Source organism: Saccostrea cucullata, unplaced genomic scaffold, assembly GCF_032062105.1.
Source record: "Saccostrea cucullata isolate Sc308-1 unplaced genomic scaffold, CSIRO_AGI_Scuc_v1 ctg1657, whole genome shotgun sequence".
Classification (NCBI taxonomy): domain Eukaryota; kingdom Metazoa; phylum Mollusca; class Bivalvia; order Ostreida; family Ostreidae; genus Saccostrea; species Saccostrea cuccullata.
In genome coordinates, this window is record NW_026938691.1 from 10,478 (window position 1) to 32,500 (window position 22,023).

Here is a 22,023-nt window from a genome sequence, read left to right on the forward strand (position 1 = left end):
ATGTATGTGACCTATTGTTTGCATATAATTTTCCACCGCATAAAGAGACTCCGTGGTGTAATGCTATGTCTCTCGCTTGACATGCAAGAGACCTCGGGATCGTTTCCCGAGTGATCCACTTTCTTTCTTTCCTTTTCTTTTTTTTTTTAAATACCTTTCTTTTTCACTAAATGATAGTATTCATCATCATGTGATATGAAAAAGATATGACGTCTGGCTTGTACAAACTCATAAAATCACTATTACAGTGTGGTAAATATTCTATATAAAAAGAATCTTCTACATACATACATGTAATAGAGAATAAGCAATCAAATCTTTATATCCATATTGGCATTTTTTATTTGCTTCAATATACATGTATACATTTAATAATTCTACATTCAGTCGGGGGGGGGGGGGGGATCGGACACCCCCCCCCCCCCCCCCCCCAACTCCGAACTGCGCATGGTCTTCTTTTTCCCTATTATTATCCCTGAATTAGCTTGATTTTCTAGAAACCAGTTTGATCTTTAATGCGCGTGACGGTTAGTGAGGAAATTAAGATTTATAATATCAAAATTCATTCATGTATCAATATGTTGCCCCCCTCGCCTTATAAATAAATATAGATATTTTATTTTAGGGATTGGCTCTAGAGAAAATCGCACACTATAACTATCAAGAGTAGGATTTTCCCTCTGAAAAGTCGAAACGGATATTGGATTTCGTTAGGAAAATCCTACTCTAAGAGCACTTTTTTGTAAGGAAAGCCTACTTTACAAGACCGGTACAGTACACATGTAACATGGATATAAAGATGAGAACAGTTATGTACACGTCTTCAATTGTCTTCTACTCAAAATTTGAGTGCGAGTAGTATCGAGAGATAGAGAGATTGTTTTCAATAACGAGGGGCATAATAGCAGTAATACAGATCATGGTCTTCTCCTCCGGCTCCAAAGGGATAACTTCCGTATACTGAGTTTCGGTTGTTATAATCCTCGTCATCAAAATGCACGTGTTCTTCCCTGACGTTCATTCCTCTGACCTTTTGACACTGAGAAGTAAACCTCATCAAATAAAACGGTGTGTCTGTTGGTAGTACAATTGCCTTCCAGTAATACTCGTCATTTCTGTGATAAAAAAAAATAACTGAACAAATCGGTGAAATTTTTAAATTGTCATAGTATTCAAAGATGTTCAAGGGCCTTAACGGTAGTGTGATATGAAAGATGAAGCTATGTTGTCCAAAAGTAAGAGAAACAAGCTAATTCAGAGGCTTTGCGTCCTCAGCTTAAGGGACAAAAAATAGAGCATGCACAGATCGGCGGAGGGGGGATGTTGGACCCTCACCCTGAATTTGCAAAATTATTCAATTTATCACAGGGGCCGGAACATACTATATTAGATATTACGCAATCACCATCTCTTTTTGTGTTTATATTTAGTTACACGTAAATTCAAATATAGTGTGTTACCCATGGCACGCCAAATTCACAAAAATGAGCTAAACATAGTTTCACAGTCGATAAACTAAGTTTATTGGTTGTAAACTATAGTTTACGGACTGTAAACTATAGTTAACAACGTTAATCTATATTTTACATTTGTGAACCATAGTTAACGCGATAATCTATGTTTCAGAACCGTAAACTATACTTAACACTGAAAACAATCATTTGCGATTGCAAAACATAGATTATCTGATAAATACATTTCACGATTTGTAAACTATGTTTTACAACTCTTAACTATAGTTAACGATCTGATAAATATAGTTTCACGATTTGTAAAACTATGATTAACAACTTTTAACTATAGTTCACGATTGTAAATTATAGTTTACAGACGTGAATCTATGTTTATCAACAAAATCTGTTGTTAACGTTTTATTACAGACAAGCATTCGTAAACTATAGTTAACAACCGTTAAATATAGTTTTACAGATGAAAACTATAGTCAACGAATTGTTAACTATAGTTCACGGTTTGTAAACTATAGTGCAGTCGATACACCTAGTTTATCAATTGTGAAACTATGTTTAATAGTAGGGGTGTGCGATTTTATCGGTATACCGGTATATCGCGATTTTTTGTTGCGTGATACGTATCCTGATAGGAGACCTAAATACCCGTCTTTAGGTACATATTATAAAGTCCAGAAATTATTCATTTATTTGTTGAATCTTTCAAATTACAATTACAGAAAGTATAAAAAAATGCTGTAAAAAGTGAAAAGAACGGCATCTTACCGTCCAAACATAACTGATTTTATTTATATAAAAATTTCAAGAAAGTAAAATTTTGTTTTTCTAGCATATTTTTTAGAAAAATAATGACTTTTCACATAAAATCATTGTAAAAACTGCTTTTAAAAATATCATGATATTATCGTGATATTGTGAGAAAAAATCGTGATATATCGCGATGCGAAATTTTTGGCGATACCCATCCCTATTTAATAGCTCATTTTTGTGAATTTGGCGCACCATACTTACCGGCCCCTGTGTTTTAAAAACTCATTAAGCAGTTTATGTAATCTTACTAGTTTATGTTTGCTAAAATCCTAGCCAATCGCAATGAGAGAAGTGGGATTAAATAAACATTATTAGTTGTATTAACTGGATACTTATTTTAAAATCTACTTTAATTATGCTATGAAAAAAAAGAAATGTCAGGCTCTTATATAGGATCGATTTTTAAAAAGGGGGTGCGTTATCAAAAAACAAACAAAAAAAAAAAAAAGATGTCAGTTAAAAATTGACAAGCCTGCAAAAGAGAGTTCTCTTCACAAAGTCAGTTTTTGTTTAGGGGGAGGGTGTGGTTAGGGTGTGGAGATTAAGGTTCATAACTGGGGTACCTGTCTTTATATGAATATTTTTTAGCATAAAAAGTAAACGTTAACGTTCAGAACAAGAGGCCCACGGGGCTTATAGGTCACCTGAGTATCATGTAACAATTAACTTTTAAACAATTGAATTGGTTCGTGTTTTAAACCAAAAGCCATGAAAATTTAATAACTATACACTTCCCTTGCTTACTTTGGGTACTTTATACCCCGAGATAGATCAGGGTAACAAATACAAAATGCATTTCCACTCTATAACCACCGGTTGTGCACCCCAACCCACAGGAACAAATGACCCTGGGGAGAAATATTTCAAGATTTTGGAATTTTATCATAATTTTTAAATTTATCTCATCATAAATCGTTGATGAATACCAAAAAGCAGGGGGTATCACTAAATGATACCCCCGCCTCCAATATGAATATAATGGGAGTATCCATGTTTTGCTATGGGAAACGCAAAATATGTGTCAGATCAAAAAGTAAAACAGGAGGTACACAATGGCAATATGTAATAAAGATTCTGTGAAAGTTTCATCAAATCTCATTCAGCTGTGAGAGAGGAGTTGCGGGTAACAGGTACCCCAAAGTGTAACAGACGGACGGATGGACAGACAGACGTTTGGACGTACAGACGGACGGACAAACCGATTACTATATACCCTCCCGCTTTTCAAGCGAAGGGGGAGGGGTATATTAATGATGGATATCCCAGAATCATAATTAATGTGAAAAGAAACAACCAAGAAAGATGCGTAATAAAGATTAGACAATTATAATTACAAAAAAATCTCTATAGACCTCGTTATCTAAGTGCTATCTTAACATTAATTAGTTAAATTATACCTGCAGCAGTAATATATCCTGGTGTCAGCCCCAAAATATCCATTAGGTAGTGTTCCGCCATAACCATTTCCATTTACATAATCCTCATCGTCCCAGCGTACCATTCCAGTACGAAAACCTACATGGATCGTACAAAAAAATTGTTTTGTTTTTTAAAGTGACAAGATAATGAAGAAAAAAATTGAAAGTTTTAAATAGCTTGAAAATGTAGTTTTATCTGCTACTCTCAATATTCGAAGCATATAAATTCGTTTATATTCATTTTCGTATATATATAAAATCTAACAAAACCTGGTGGACAAGTATAATGCTTTAAAATACAGTAGTTCCCGGAAGGCCAGTTTCCTTCGCCATGAAAGTGATTGGGATCTTTGGTACAATAGTGGAACTTCAAAGTCGAATCGTCAAAGTGACCTGTAAAAGTCCGTTGAATTATAATTTAAGTCTACTTAAACAAGCCCTGAGAGTATTGCATAAGCAATACATGTCTCCTACCGGGTTCCCCTTTTCTCTTTAGGATGACATTCTATTATATCCTGTTTATGGAAAAGTGCCCACAAAATGTGGACATTTTGGTAATATGCATAACTTGATCTGTGGTTAGAATAATCTGTGTCTCGGGACAAGCCCTTACCACTGTTAGAATGCCTCCCGCGTATTGTAGCAAGGCTGCAGACAGAGAATCGCTCTGAAACGATTTTGAAGAATTCAAAAGGATTTGCATTGAACACAAAAGGATTTGCATTGAACACATACGGAAGCAAATAAACGCGTAACTTTTGCGTTATAAACAACGCGTAACTTTCGGGAATAAGCGCCTAACTTTAGCGTTATAGGGCGTAACTTTCGCGAATAAAAGCGGAGCTTTCGCGTTATATCTCGTAACTTTCGCGTTATAACGCGTAACTTTCGAGAATAAAAGCGAAACCTTCGCGTTTATCTCGTTACTTTCGCGAATAAGTGTGAAACTTTTCTGCATAAATTTTAATTTTCATTTGATTTATTGATATATTTTTTGTTACAATTTCCCATTTCTAAATCTTTTTCCTGTCACATTTTGAGTTCCTGAATGCTGTTCAGACAATTCAAACTCATGCAAGTTTTCCAAATGTGAAACTTATGGTTTTGAATTTAGGGGAAAAGATCACCCTTTGTCGGCGTCATCTTTTTACACACTCCGTAGAATTTTATATAAAAGTACGATCTCAGAAAATTCATTGAAATTGATATAATGAAGGCAATGTTGTCAGTTGTGTCCTATTACATAAATGACTAGCTGCATATCTGTAGCGTTATGGTTTTATATAGTTAATGTAGTCTTTGACCATAAAGACTTATACTTTATTATATACCTAATGTGTATCACCCAATTTTACTGTTGAATTTACGCTATCACGTGACGTCGTGATCCGATTTTCCGGATCACCAACATGTTGTTTTCTGAATCCATATCACCACTCTCTGAAACTGATGACGTAGTACGCAGAAATATGACGTTATTTTTCCTGCGCGTTAAAAAGTCCCTTGTTATTATGCTTTGTTTAATGGATTATTATTATCCAATTTATCTCTAAAGATTTATTTTGATATATTTAGCCAGTTATAAGGGGGTATATAATAAATTTATCATTATAACAGTAACTTGATCCGAAGAGCCGTATCACGTCTCGTTGACAGGCACGGATCATCAGATCAAACTCGACGCTTCGCGTCTCGTTTGATCTGATGATCCGCGCCTGTCAACTCGACGTGATACGACCCTTCGGATCAAGTTACTGTTATAATAATATATATATATAAAACCATAACGCTACAGATCTGCAGCTAAAAAATGAAGTAATGTGAAAATTGGATGACGAATGTTCAATTGTCTTCAAAAGACTCTCTGTAGAAGAACAACATCGTATTTTGAGGTTGCACCGCATAGTCATACCATTGCTTACAAAACATTGACAATGAATTCAAAGTGTACAAATTCAAAAAAAAATCAGTCTTAAGAATTTCTTGAATTCAACAAGAAAAAAGAAGGAAATCTTGAAAGGAATATTCATTAGCTCTTCTGAGCCAAAGTTTCAAAGAGCTAATGCTATGGCCATTCGTGCGGTGTGCGTAAATTTTTTTAGAATATAGGCTATAACTCAAGAACCCCTTGGCCAATCAGTGTCAAATTTGTCACAGGGTGTCCTTGGTCCAAGGGCTACCGTTTATACTAAAATAAGGGTTGAGACCCTTAAACAAGGGGAGAAAATCAGGAAAACAAAACCAAAAGTACTGGTTGCTAAAAAATTTTCTTCTCCATAACCACCAGGCAGATTTTCACCAAACTTACATACAAGGATTGGGATATGTCGAAGATTAAAATTTGCACGGTGAATTACCCTGGGGCAAAGGGCGTGGTCTCAAGGTCACTTCAAAGTTGACCTAAATTTATACTTAATAAAAATGTTTACATTTTGCTTACTATAAGTACTAGGAACATCAAATCTTGTATATTGATGCATCTTGGAACTTCACATCATGTTAACTCAAAAGTAGGTCACGGTGACCTACTTTTTAAATTTTGCGGGCATTTGTTTTCAAATTGATTTGAAGGCATATTTTGGACACTTTAAGGCCTATGATCATCAACTTTGTCAGTTGATGCATCTTAGGTCCTTAAACAACATCAACTTAAAAGTAGGTCACTATGACCTAATTTTTGAATTTAATGACCAATCCTTTATAAAACATTAAATCCCATTATTTCAGACACTGAGAGGTTTAGAATCATCAAAAAACTTGTAAGTTGATGCATCTCGGGGCCTTAAAACATGTTTATGAAAAAGTAGGTCACTGTGACCTACATTTTGAATTTCGCAGGCATTTGTTTTCAAATTGTTGAAAAGGCATATTTTGATTACCTTCAAACCTACGATCATCAAACTTTGTCAGTAGATGCAACTTGGGACTTCAAAAAACGTCGACCAAAATGTAGGTCATGGTGACCTACTTTCAACATTTTATGGCTTTATTTAAGTATCTTAAGTATTTATTGGCTTAGAATCATCAAACTTTGTGAGTTTGTGCATCTTGGGTTTTTGAGAATGACGACCAAAAAGTAGGTCACTGTGACCTACGTTTGACATTCTATGGCTTTATTTAAGTATCTCCGGTACTTATTGGCTTAGAATCATCAAACTTTGTCAGTTGATGCATCTTGGGTTTTCGGAGAATGTCAACCAAAAAATAGGTCATGGCGACCTACTTTTAAATATCTCAGATACTTATTGGCTTAGAATCATCAAACTTTGTCAGTTGATGTATCTTGGTTTTTCGGAAATCGTCTACTTAAAACAAGGTCATCGTGACCTACTTTTGACATTTTATGGCTTTATTTAAGTATCGTGAGTACTTATTGGCTTAGAATAATCAAACTTTGTCAGTTGATACATCTTGGGTTTTTTCGCGGAACGCAAACCAAAAATTTACATCACCTTGACCTACTTTGACATTTTATGGCTATATTTTCGTATCTCGAGTACTTATTAACCTAGAATTGTTAAACTTTGTCCGTTGGGGTATCTTGGTTTTCGGAGAATGTCGACCAAAAAGTAGGTCATGGCGACCTACTTTTAGATATCTCAGGTACTTATTGGCGTAGAATCATCAAACTTTGTCAGTTAATGTATCTAGGGGGGTTCCAAAATCGTCTAGTAAAAATTAGGTCAAGGTGACCTACCTGTGATATTTATGGCTATATTTAAGTATCTTGGATACTTATTGGCTTAGTATCAGCAAACTTTGTCAGTTGATGTATCTTGGGTTTTCGGAGTATGTAAACAAAAAAGTATGTCACGGTGAACTACTTATAAATATCTCAAATACTTATTGGTTTAAAATCTTCAATTTTTGTCGATTAATGCATCTTGAGTCCTCAGAAAACTTCAGTCTTAAAGTAGGTCACTGTGACCTACTTATGGTTTTTTTTAAATAGCTTTATTAGAATATCTTCAGTCCTAACTGGCCAAGAATCATCAAACTTTGTCATTTGATGCAACTTGGGTCGGACACTCTTAGGATACTTAGAGTTAGAGGCTTCAAATAAAAGTGATAGATTGTACAATTTATCAGAAGACCGATTCAAGGCCCTTGGGCCTCTTGTTTTATTAATGAGTAGGAATTTTAAATAAAATGCCAAAATCTGAAGACTAATATATCTTCTGAGAAAAAGTCATTCATAAATTCATAGAAGCTCCCGTCTGCATCCATGTTTCATATCTTTTTCAAGTCATTCAAGATCAATACTTACATATAACTTAGCGATATAACGCGAAAGTTATGTGTTATATAACGCGAAAGTTACGCACTTATTCTCAAGAGTTTCGCGTTATGACGCAAAAATTACGTGATTATTCACAGAAGGATAAAACGTACGCTCAAATAGGACCTTAGGTCCCTTGCTCACTTCACGACTATCGGGCCTGTTTACTCCGCTACAAAATATAGTGCGTTGCATACGTAAAGTGAAAACAGAATAAATTTTATTACTGTGAAGCCCTTACAAATGAATAACCATCTGATGGGATTAGAAAAGATTGGGGGGTGGGGTTGGAGGTTGAGCAACATTAACTGCAATTGTATAAAATATATGATATACTAGTATAAGAGCTTCACATTTATGGATAACGTTGGGTGACCTGTGGTCTCACTATGATTTTATTATTCCATGTAAGGTTATAATATCTATTTAACACAGTGCCTCTCATCTCCTTAGTAAGCGACTCAGAGTAAACGACTTCCAGTCTCTACATTCGCAGATCTCTAACAAGCAGGGGAAGGAAGAGGATCTTGCCCTCTATGTCATAAATATCCCAGGGTTCGTTGTATATATAAAAAATAGATTCAATATTGCAAAAGTTAAATCAGGAGGAATTATCCTTGCAGTGAGAGAAAATTTAGTTAAATATGTTGATGTTATAACCTCAAACTGTGAATATGTATTTTGGTTTAAGTTATCGAAAGAAGTTGTTGATTTACATTCAGATATATTGTTTGGAATTACGTATATACCTCCAGAAAACACTAGATACACATCAGTTGATAGTTTTACTGACATTGAACCAGAACTGTTAAATTTTTCCAAAAATTCAGAAAATATCTGTTTATTGGGTGACTTTAATGCACGGACCGGTAAATCAAAAGATTTTGTATGCTTAGATGATTTTTTTGTAAACCATGGTATGTTGGACGAAGAAACACAAAAATCTTTAGAAGAAGTTAATGTATTGTTGAATTCAAACGTTTCACTGGAAAGAATGAACAGTGATAATATTTGCAATAATTATGGATACAAATTGATTGAATTCTGTAAAAATAACAACCTCTTTCTTGTTAATGGTCGAATAGGAAATAGTAGATTAACTTGTAAAGATAGTAGCACTGTTGATTATGTAATATGTAATGCATTTTTATTAAGGCAAATTAAGGAATTTGTCATACATGATCATTGTAACCTATATTCCGATGTTCACTGTCCAATTACCTTCGAACTTTTAACGAGGCTCGGGGGTGGCAGCCATTTTTAGACTATTTTAATCTCCTTTAAAAGGAGAGCTCCATATAAAGATATAGAAATTGATCAAATTTTAAAACTAAAATCTTTGAATTTTTTCTTTGTCAAATGATAGTTCACAGCTAAAGATACCGTATCTAAAAAAAATAAGTTAAATCTGGTGGTTAATTTGGGATTAATTTGTTGACCCTCCAGCCTCCTTAAACCCCGCATCTAAAGATACTCAACCAACTAGTCAAGTATGTGAAAAGGTAGAATCAAACTTATTTATCTGGGATCCTTTAAAGGCTTCTGAATTTGAGAATAATATTAATGAGGACACATTAAATGAAGTTTTGGGTAGTATTGAAAAATTAAAGAGAAACCTGTAAATCAACATGATATAGATAAAATAACCAGCGATGTATGTAACATTTTTATAGCTTCAGCGGGGAAGACTTTAAGACGAAGAAATCAACCACCCGTGAAGTCACATAACAAAAATAAGGCGTTCAGATTTTAGAATGCAGTTCGCAGTTCGCTATTCGCAATTCAAAAGTGAACTGCGTTCTAGAACGCAGTTCGAAATTCAAAATTTTAACTTAAGCTGTGTGGTCTGAAATTTTGGGGGTGGGGTACTAGGAGTCAGATACCACTTCTATGAAAAAATGGTGATGGTACCTTCTCTAGTTTCCAAGATATGGCCCTCCAGTTTTTAGCCCTACTATATAATGTTTTACGAATAAACATCGGGCTCGGGGACATCGAAGTCCCCTACCCTGGGATCTACAATTTTGAGGGTGGGGTACTAGGGGTCAGATACCACTTCTATGAAAAAATGGTGATGGTACCATCTCTAGTTTCCGAGGTATGGCCCTCCACTTTTTAGCCCTACTATATAATACTATACGAATAAACATCGGGCTCGGTGACATCGAAGTCTCCTACCCTGGACTCTGAAATTTTGAGGGTTGGGTACTAGGGGTCAGATACCACTTCTATGAAAAAATGGTGATGATACCTTCTCTAGTTTCCGAGATATGGCCCTCCAGTTTTTAGCCCTATTATATAATACTATACGAATAAACATCGGGCTCGGGGACATCGAAGTCCCCTATCCTGGGTCTGAAATTTTGAAGGTAGGGTACTAGGAGTCAAATACCACTTCTAAGAAAAAAATGATGATGATACCATCTCTAGTTTCCGAGATATAACCCTCCACTTTTTAGCCCTACTATATAATACTAAATGAATAAACATCAGGCTCGGGGACATCGAAGTCCCCTTACCCTGGGGTCTGAAATTTTGAAGGTAGGGTACTAGGGGTCAGATACCACTTCTTTGAAAAAATGGTGATGGTACCTTCTCTAGTTTCCGAGATATGGCCCTCCAGTTTTTAGCCCTATTATATAATACTATACGAATAAACATCAGGCTCGGGGACATCGAAGTCCCCTACCCTGGGGTCTGAAATCTTGAGGGTTGGGTACTAGGGGTCAAATACCACTTCTATGAAAAAGTGGTGATGGTACCATCTCTAGTTTCCGAGATATGGCCCTTCAGTTTTTAGCCCTACTATATAATGCTTTACGAATAAACATCGGGCTCGAGGACATCGAAGTCCCCTACCCTGGGATCTGAAATTTTGAGGGTGGGGTACTAGGGGTCAGATACCACTTCTATGAAAGAATGGTGATGGTACCATTTCTAGTTTCTGAGATAAAGCCCTCCACTTTTTAGCCCTATTATATAATACTATACGAATAAACATCGGGCTCGGGGACTTCGAAGTCCCCTACCCTGGGCTCTGAAATTTTGAGGGTGGGGTACTAGGAGTCAGATAGCACTTCTAAGAAAAAAAAGTTATGATACCATCTCTAGTTTCCGAGATATGGCAAACACCACGGATTGTGTAAAATTTTGACAATACCGAACATGAATATATACATGTATGTGACGTCACTTCTGCATATACTTGACTCAATATAAAATGATTCCGTGGTCTAGTTGTATGTTTCTCGCTTCCCATGCGAGAGGTCTCGAGTTCAAGTCCCGTACGGACCACTTTTTTTTAGAAATACTTTTTTTTTTTACTAAATAATAGTATTCAGCATGCGAAATGAAAAATTTACGAGGTCTGGCCTGTACAAACTCATAAAATCATCATTACAGTGTGATAAATATTCCATATAAAAAGAATCCTCTATACACATAGTAAATAATAAGCAATTAAATCTTTATATGCATAATGGTATATTTTATTTGCTTCAGTATACATGCATGTATAATTTAATAATTCTACAAATTCAGTGAGGGGGATCCGACTCCCCCCTCTTCCCCCCGAACTGCGCATGCTTTACTTTTTCATTAAGCGGGGCACACAAATTCTCTGAATTAGCTTGTTTTTTTCAAACTTCATCAACTTATCCATAATGATGAGAGTTTTTAAATTGCATCAATATTTTAGACGTTTACCTTTCCTTTGACCTTGACCTCACTTCTCTTAACTTAATGTTTTGCTTAGTTTTAAACATACCATTCAAGGTGGTTTTATCAAACTTCACATGTTGATACTGATGAGAGCTATGCAACTGCATCAATGATGAGAGCTATGCAACTGCATCAAACTTTTTGACCTTGACCCTTCCTTAACCTTGACCACACTTTTCTCAATTAGTTTTAGCTCAGTTTTAAAGAAACCATCCAAGAATTTTTTATTAAACTTCATATACTGATACATACTGATGAAAGCTATTCAACTGCATCAACGTTTTTTTACCTTGACCTTTCCTTTGAAATATGACCACACTTTTCTTATACTAGTGTTAAGCTCAATTTTAAAGAAACCATCCACGATATTTTATCAATCTTCATATACTGATGAGAACTATTCAACTGCATCAACAATTTTGACTTTTCCTTTGACCTCACTTTTCCAAAATTAGCATCAAACTTAATATGCTGATACATACTGATGTAAATATTTCAACTACATCAAAATTTTGACCTTGACCTCACTTTTATCAAATTGTGTTTAGGTCAATTTCGAAGAAACCCATTCGTAATGTTTTTTTTTCAACTTTATATGCTGAAACATACGGAGGAGAGCTTTTCAACTGTATCAAAAATTTTTAACCATGGCCTTTGCTTGACCTTGACCTTAAATTAGTGTCAAACTTCATAAGGTGTAACATACTGATGTAAGCAATTCAACTGCATCATAATTTTTTACTTTGATCTTTCATTTGACCTTGACCTCACTTTTCTTAATTAGTGTCAAACTTCATATGCTGATATATACTGATGTAAGCAATTCAACTGCATCACTTTTCAAGATATTCTTAACAAATTTCATATAAATTTTCATGTTGCATTACTAATATACCTTCGGCGGGGCATTCATATTCTATGGACATATTTCTACTTTCTTCCTGTGACATTAAACGTGCACAAAACACCTTGAATAAAGATCAAGTCAAAAATTCAAGTCATAAGCAATCTTTGTATAAAAGAAAACCCCACCAATTCGATCCAGAAAAAGTGTATTATTTGTGGATAGTCCATATCTTACTTATGCATGACACAACCTCAGGTCATAAACAATCTTAGTGTAAAATGGGAACTCAATAGGTGTATACATAAGATATGGGCCGGACACGATTTATGAAAAAGTTTTTTTTTCTCAGTGACCTTGAACTTGCCAAACTGACCTTCGGTTAAGGTCATGACACATCCTTAGGCCATGAGCAATTTTTGTAGGAAGAAGTAAATTCTTAAGTTTCATTAAAAGATATATGTGGACCGGACCCGGTTGCACATGCAACCAAACAGCTATACAGACGGACAGATAGCTAGACGGACAAGTTAATTCGTATATACATGTACTCAAAACTTCGTTTGATGGATAAAAAGATGAAAGATAAAACTTATGGCTTATACAAATTATTTTTTCAGTAAAAAAGTTAACAAACCTACCGGGTAATTCTTTCATACAGTCAATCCATATACATTTGTATATATCGACTTCATAAAAAAGAGTATTTTGTATCTCTGAGAAATCTATATACACAACTGTATCTACATGTATGGATATACATCATGAAAGGGCTTTATCTGTATAATATCAAACAAAAGTTGATAATAAAATTTTTACAACTTTTAAAAAAAATGAATATAAATTTTAATTCTTGCTGTATAAAATTTTCATATTCATGAAGAAAAAAATCTAAAATTATAAAAACATTTTCATTATAAATCACATGCATTGATATCTTCTAAATATTGGATATCCTCTTCCACTATAATTATTTTTAAATTCTTCCTCTGTACCCCCCCCCCTTTTTTTTGATTGCAGGATTCTTATTAAAATGGTAAACCCTAAAAATCATTAAAATTATACGTATATATATGTAATCAATTAATTTTTAGCTGACATATTTTTGTTAAATAACATATATATCCGAAATGACTATAGTGGAAGTGAATAACATGACAATTATTGGTATAAAATATTTAAAAAAAAATCAAAATATTCACACCTAAACAATCGAAAAGTAAACTCTAAGTTGTTTTTTTTTTCAATTTCTGACATAAATACAAATAAAATGCGATTGACTAATAACAAGTATCACATGTGAAAGCTAAACATAGTTTCGTATAAAATCCAGGGGTTTTTTCCAAAGAGATATTATTTATAGGAATGTAGAAGATGCCATGTCCCAGAGCCCGATGTTTATTCGTATAGTATTATATAGTAGGGCTAAAAACTAGAAGACCATATCTCGGAAACTAGAGAAGGTACCATCACCATTTTTTCATAGAAGTATTATCTGGCCCCTAGTACCCCACCCCCAAAATTTCAGACCCCAGGGTAGGGGACTTCGATGTCCCCGAGCCCGATGTTTATTCGTATAGTATTATATAGTAGGGCTAAAAACTAGACGACCATATCTCGGAAACTAGAGAAGGTACCATCACCATTTTTTCATAGAAGTGGTATCTGGCCCCTAGTACCCCACCCCCAAAATTTCAGACCCCAGGGTAGGGGACTTCGATGTCCCCGAGCCCGATGTTTATTCGTATAGTATTATATAGTAGGGCTAAAAACTAGAAGACCATATCTCGGAAACTAGAGAAGGTACCATCACCATTTTTTCATAGAAGTGGTATCTGGCCCCTAGTACCCCACCCCCAAAATTTCAGACCCCAGGGTAGGGGACTTCGATGTCCCCGAGCCCGATGTTTATTCGTATAGTATTATATAGTAGGGCTAAAAACTAGAAGACGATATCTCGGAAACTAGAGATGGTACCATCACCATTTTTTCACAGAAGTGGTATCTGGCCCCTAGTACCCCACCCCCCAAATTTCAGACCCCAGGGTAGGGGACTTCGATGTCCCCGAGCCCGATGTTTATTCGTATAGTTTTATATAGTAGGGCTAAAAACTAGAAGACCATATCTCGGAAACTAGAGATGGTGCCATTACCAGTTTTTCATAGAAGTGGTATCTGGCCCCTAGTACCCCACCCCCAAAATTTCAGACCCCAGGGTAGGGGACTTCGATGTCCCCGAACCCGATTTTTATTCGTATAGTATTATATAGTAGGGCTAAAAACTAGAAGACCATATCTCGGAAACTAGAGATGGTACCATCACCATTTTTTCATAGAAGTGGTATCTGGCCATTAGTACCCCGCCCCCAAAATTTCAGACCCCAGGGTAGGGGACTTCGATGTCCCCGAGCCCGATGTTTATTCGTATAGTATTATATAGTAGGGCTAAAAACTAGAAGACCATATCTCGGGAACTAGAGATGGTACCATCACCATTTTTTCATAAAAGTGGTATCTGGCCCCTAGTACCCCACCCCCAAAATTTCAGACCCCAGGGTAGGGGACTTCGATGTCCCCGAGCCCGATGTTTATTCGTATAGTATTATATAGTAGGGCTAAAAACTAGAAGTGCATATCTCGGAAACTAGAGATGGTACCATCACCGTTTTTTCATAGAAGTGGTATCTGGCCCCTAGTACCCCACCCCTAAAATTTCAGACTACACAGCGTATGTTTAAATTTTGAATTGCGAACTGCATACTAGAACGCAGTTCACTTTTGAATTGCGAATAGCGAACTGCGAACTGCGTTCTAAAATCTGAACGCCTGCGTGGTTAGAGCGTCTGCTATATAGAGTCGCGAAGTAAGGAGCTGATCCTTACGTTGCGGGTTCGAATCCCACTTTGGGCCATGGAGACCGGTACTTCGGATGAGACCGTTTAAACCGAGGTCCCGTGTCGCTTTTTTTTGTTGGCAAGAAAAAGATCCGTCCCTGTTCAATGGCCATGAGTGCAGAGTATAGGACAAAATTTGCAGCTCTCCACCGGCTAGTGGTGGAGTCTCATTATGAGTGAAAAATTCTCGAGAGGGATGTTAAACAATATACGATCAATCAATCCAATAACATACATTTAAAGAATTATGAGAAATTGTGCACCTTTTTCCCTGTAAAAAAGTTAGGGTTCGCAAGTATTTTTGGAGTGGATTTAAAAAAAACAATTATATACATACCACGATTTTAAATTATTGACTACTTAAAACTTTTAGTGACATCGTAATTATGTACAACATAAAATTACCTTTCTCTCATTCATATACTACAATTTGTGAGTTATGAAATCCTTATTGATGTTCAATACAAAACTGCGCGTGTTTCCATAATCTTTATGCGGATCCCAGAGGTAACATAAAATTTATAAGACCAGGGGTCACTTTATATTGTACATCATTAGGGGGATCAGAGGTCACCTTATAATGTATATCAATAGGAGACCAGAGGTCACATTATATTGTACATTAATATATCACTAGAAGAACAGAAGTCACCTTCTGTTGTACATCAGTAGGGGGACCAGAGGTCACCTTATATTGTACATCAGTAGAGGGACCAGAGGTCACCTTATATTGTACATCAGTAGGAGGACCAGAGGTCACCTTATATTGTACATCAGTAGGAGGACCAAAGGTAACCTTATATTGTACATCAATAGTTATTAAGGCTGGCCATGCAATATCATATTCCAGGAATAGATAGCTAATGTCCGAACTCATAGTAAAGTTAATATAAACAGTTAACTGGTTTGTTTATACGGCCATAGAGTTTTGTTTATATATTCACTGAATATTAGAACACAAAAAATAGGGGGTCTAGAGGTCACTTCATATGTACATCAATAGGGGGACCAGAGGTCACCTTCTATTGTACATCAGTAGGGGGACCAGAGGTCACCTTATATTGTACATCAATAGGGGGTCCAGAGGTCACTTTACATGTACATCAATAGGGGGACAAGAGGTCATCTTATATTGTACATCAGTAGGGGAACAGCGGTCACCTTATATTGTACATCAGTAGGTGGAACAGAAGACACGTTATATTGTACATCAGTAGGGGGACCAGAGGTCAGCTTATATTGTACATCAATAGGGGGTCCAGAGGTCACTTTATATGTACGTCAATAGGGGGACCAGAGGATACCTTATAATGTACATCAATAGGGGGACCAGAGGTCAGCTTATATTGTACATCAATAGGGGGTCCAGAGGTCACTCTATTTGTACATCAATGGGGGGGGGGGGGCAAGAGGTCACCTTTTTGTACATCAGTAGGTGGACCAGAGGTCACCTTATATTGTACATCAGTAGGGGGACCAGAGGACACCCTATATTGTACATCAGTAGGGGGACCAAAGGACACCTTATATTGTACATCAATAGGGGGACCAGAGGTCACTTTATATTGTACATCAATAGGGGTACAAGAGGTAAAAAGATGACAAGCAAAAAAATATAAATTAAGTGACCTCTGGTCCCCTTACTGATGAACAATATAAGGTGACCTCTGGTCCCCCTAATTACTTTCACGTTTCTGCTAATATATATATCAGAAAGTAGGTCTGTGTAAAGTTATAAATATGATTATTTTGGAGTAAGACAAGGAAAACTGTCTATCAATATAAATCAATATATAAGGTGACCTGAGGTCTCCGTATTGATATCGATGAATTTACTCTTGTGCCTTCAATGCCTGAAGAGTTCCCAAAATATTTTATTGCTTCGCAAAATGACGAACTATTTGCAGGGGACCCGAGGTCCTAGTTGAGCGTACATTTTATTAAGGTCTTCCGTTTCCATCGGAAGCCTTTCTACTGATTCTGTTGGTAAAGATTATTATGTCGCCCCGAACGAAGTCGGGCGACATATTGCGATTGTACGCATGTTTTTGTTCTTCAGGCTGTTTCTCGAAGATGGATGGGACAATCTTCCTGAAACTTTCTTTAAAGGAGAATCATTGGTTGTAGTTGTGATGTGTGATCATTCAGTTTCAAAATGGCTACTGTTGCCATGGAAACCTGCAAAAAGCGACGAATTTTGTCCGCGAGTGTTCTCTCTGGTCCTTGAACATTCTTCATGAAATTTTATTTATGTAATGATTAGTATCTGTAATTGTGCTCATTGGATTTAAAAATTGTATATTGTCAATAATTTCCATGGAAACAGGGGAAGATTGAAAATTCTTTAACTTTGATTTTTAAATCGAAGTACTGAAAGGACTGATAGGAGTTGATGGTTGTCCAAGTTTAGCTAATGGGTATTGCTTTAGTGACGAAAAAATGAAAGTATTGTCCAGTTTGGGTCGACATACCCTATTGCTTGCAATAGCAGACTTTCTAGTTAAGGTCTTCCGTTTCCAACGGAAGACCTTATTGCTTTCGTTCGGTTTCTTTTTCCCTATTATTAAGGTCTTTCGTTTCCAACGGAAGAGCTTCCACTGATTCTGTTGTTTCTTTTCCACTATTATTATTAAGGTCTTCCACCTTCCTTCGGAAGACCTTACTGTTTTTCTTATGCTTCCTATTATTATTATCATTCCCTTTTCATGGTACACGTGATTTCTCGAAAACTACCGAACCGATTTCAAAGATTTTTTCAGGAATGATGCATTCTTGAAATATCTCTAGACCATTTTTTTTTTATTTTTTGAAACATCACTTCCGGTCGCACTTTTAGATCGATTTTCTTATTTTAAATTGTCATTTTGTCCAAGCATCTTCTTGTAAATCACCCAAGATTGAATTACGATATTTTCAGGGATGATAAAACATCTCTTTGAGTTTTGCATGACGTGTTTAGATTTCACATCCGTCACTTCCGGTCGACACAGGAAGTGATGTTTTATTTCAAGTTTTTTTGAAAAATTCAAGCGTTTTGACGAAAGGCAGACAGAACTTATGTTCACATTTACATTTGTCAACAAAACGCACCCATTGGTGTAACTTCCGGTGTAAACCGGAAGTTGACGAAAAATTATAACTTTCTCTCATAAATCAAAATAAATAAATAAAAATTGTTTAATTTGAGTTTTTCAAGGTTTTTCTGGCCTTTTGACTTTGATGTCAGTCGGAAATGAAGCCTGAATTGTCGAAAGTCATCAAATAACGTCACTTCCGGCCAAACCGAAGTAGTCAGAATGTGCACTAGAAGCATCCAACCAAATTTTTCATCTCTCAGTATCACTTCCGGTCAAACCGGAAGTAGTCAAAATAGCTTGTTTTGATGAATTTTTTTGAAAATCTTTTCAAAGATTGGAAAAATATAAAGTCACTGGAGACGTCTGAACTCATTGCTTTCTTTTCTTGACGTCACTTCCGGTCAAAACAGGTCGGAAGACCTACTCGTTGTTTTTCAACGAGCTTTGCTCTAGTTTTTTTTCCTTACCGATTTTGTGTAAACGGTTTCTCGAGAACGCTTCAACAGATTTTCATAAAACTTTCAGCGGTGATGGCAAATTATCTGAACTTAAGGCATTTCTTTTTAATTTGCCATCGTCACATCCGTTCGCGAGATACGACCAATTTTCTTTTTTTTAAAGTGTCATTTTGTCCGAGGGTGTTCTCAAAAAGGGTTAGAGATTGAGTCTTGAAACTTTCAGGGATGATAGATTGTGACACGCTCCATTGAAGTTGTCCACCGGAAGTAGTTTAAAAATATGCAAAATTTTATTTTTATCTTTTTTAAATGTTTCTCATCTTGGCAAATATAGTGTCTTGAGTCATATTATGTCCACCGGAAGTTATTTCTTCCAAACCGGAAATTGTCCAAAAAAGAGCATTTTCCCCAAAAAATTATCAGGGATGATTCCTTCACACTCAGAGAGGAGTTATGAGTCATGTCATTTTTGAGTACTTCCGGTGATACTGGAAGTGAATAAAAATACCGGAATTTGTTTGAAATTGAAAGATTTCACTTTTTAATGTGTTTTAGCGTATTCTGACAAATTGATATGAACATTTTTTATACAAAGTTGTTTTACTTTCTTTTAACAATCAAACTCTCCAAATTGAATCAAGATCTTATCAGAGATCAAACGGAAGACCTACTCCTTGCTCGCAACGAGATCTCATCTAGTTAAGGTCTTCATTTTCAACGGAAGACCTTATTGTTTTCGTTCGGTTTCTTTTTCCCTATTATTTTTTTTTCTTACCGGTTTTTGTGCACGCGAGTTCTCGGAAACGGCTTGGTCTGATAGATATTGATCTGAATCTTATTGGAAATTTTTTATATTGATGACATCACTTCTGGTCGTGAAATATGGACGATTTTCTGATTTTCAGAGGGTCAGCTTGTCCTGGCTATCACTCCAAAACAAATGAAGATTTTGAGTTGAGATTTTCAGTGGAGTAGAGGAAGGATAGTAAAATTGCTTTGAGTCTGTATATTTCCAGGGGAAATGGATTTGAAGCTCGCCTGGGCTCGAAAAATAGACTCACAAAGATCTCGCAAAATTTGAAACGTTTTCTTTGACTGAGTAACATGTAACAACTTTCCAACAACTGAATTTGGTTTGACTATTTTAAACCAAAAGCCTTGAATTTCACAATTTTGAAAGAGGCACCATTGTTTATTGTAACTATACACTTAGCATGCTTATTTTGGTTACTTAATACCCAAAGGCAGATCAGATTAACAGAGAGAAAATGCATTTCCACTTTATAACCACCAGTTGTCCACCCCATACCACAGGAACCACTGACCCTGGGGCTACATATTTCAAAATTTTGGAAATTTTATAAATTTCATTTCATCAGAAATAGGTGATTAATATCAAAGAGCAGATTTCAAAGTATTACTTTATTTTCAGACTATGTAACAACCCCCCACCCGCGTCTGCAGGGGCCCTGAAATTAACCATTTTGGAAGAGGCATCTTTCTTCATCAGAAATATATACTTAGATCATTGGCATTATACCAAGGAGCAAAGGAAAAGATTTCCAAAGAATTCATGCATTTTCACAATATAATTATTATAGGGCCCCGCCCTAACACCAGAAACCCTGACCTAGGGGTCATTAAATTCACAAGTTGGGAAGAAGAATCCTTCCTCATCATAACCATGTACATAGTTCATTGGTTTTATACCCAGGAGCATAGGAGAAGATTTTCAAAGAATTTATTTATTTTCACTATATAATCAACAGAGCCCCGCCCTCACACCAGAACCCCTAAACCTGGGGCCATGAAATTCATAATTTTGGAAGAGACAGACCTATTCAATATAACCATGTACTTGGTTAGTCTATTTCATACCCAGGAGAAGAGAAGAAGATTTTTTAAAGAAATAATGTATTTTCACTATATCACTATAAACAATTCAAGAGCCCCGCTCTAACACCAGAACCCCTCACCCATGGGCTATGAAATTCACAGTCTTAGAAGAGGCATTCTCGGTCATCATAACTATGTACTTAGTTTGTTTATTTAATACCCTGGAGCAGAGAAGAAGATTTTCAAAGAATTAATTCATTTTCACTACATAACCAATATAACCCCGCCCTAACACCAGAACCCCTGACCCAGGGGCCATGAAATTCACAAATTGGGAAGAAGCATCCTTCCTTATCATAACTATGTACATAGTTCTTTGGTTAAATATCCAAGTGCAGAGGAGAAGATTTTTAAAGAATTTATGCATTTTCACTATATAATCAATAGAGCCCTGCCCTAACACCAGAACCCCTGACCCTGGGGCCATGAAATTCAACAAGAGGCCCAGGGGCCACAGCGCTCACCTGAGCACATCGGGCTTGAATTTACTCCCCCCCCCCTTCCAGGCGTTCATCATTTGAACAAACTAGAATCTACACTACCTGAGGATGATTCCATATAAATACCCCGGGTATCACTAATCATAGCTTTGAAGTACTTGAAAAGATTTTAAAAGGTTTCCCTATATATCCCTATGTAAAACTTGGGTCGGCCATTTTGGCCCCACCCTATCCCCAGGGCCGGGGGTCATGATTTGAAAAAACTTGAGTCTACACTACCTGAGGATGGCTTCCCTATCAGTTTCATCTTTCCTGGCCCAGTGGTAATTGAGAAGGATTTTTAAAGATATTTCCTATATATTCCTATGTAAGACTTGGGTCGGCCATTTTGGCCCCATCCTTGCCCCGGGGGTCATGATTTGAACAAACTTGAATCTACACTACCTAAGGATGATTCCACATGAGTTTCATCTTTCCTGGCCCAGTGGTTCTGGAGAAGAAGATTTTTAAAGATTTTTCCTATATATTCCTATGTAAAACTTGGGTCGGCCATTTTGGCCCCACCCTTGCCCCTGGGGTCATGATTTGAACAAACTTGAATCTACACTACCTGAGGATGATTCCACATGAGTTTCATCTTTCCTGGCCCAGTGGTTCTGGAGAAGAAGATTTTTAAAGATTTTTCTTATATATTCCTATGAAAAACTTAGGTCGGCCA

At 36.3% G+C, this 22,023-nt stretch overlaps 1 protein-coding gene across 1 annotated transcript in view; it reads right to left on the reverse strand.

Annotated features, from left to right (window-relative positions):
- Positions 1-478: 478 nt before the first annotated feature.
- Positions 479-22,023, reverse strand: part of LOC134250940 (uncharacterized) — a 42,331-nt gene continuing 20,786 nt past the window's right edge. Inside the window, exons 3-5 of the mRNA XM_062733304.1 lie at positions 3,968-4,090; positions 3,677-3,794; positions 479-1,115 (exon numbers count right to left, since the gene is read on the reverse strand). Of these exons, the coding sequence (XP_062589288.1) occupies positions 884-1,115; positions 3,677-3,794; positions 3,968-4,090 (473 nt within the window). The 3' untranslated portion in view covers positions 479-883. The remainder of the gene's footprint in view (positions 1,116-3,676; positions 3,795-3,967; positions 4,091-22,023) is intronic.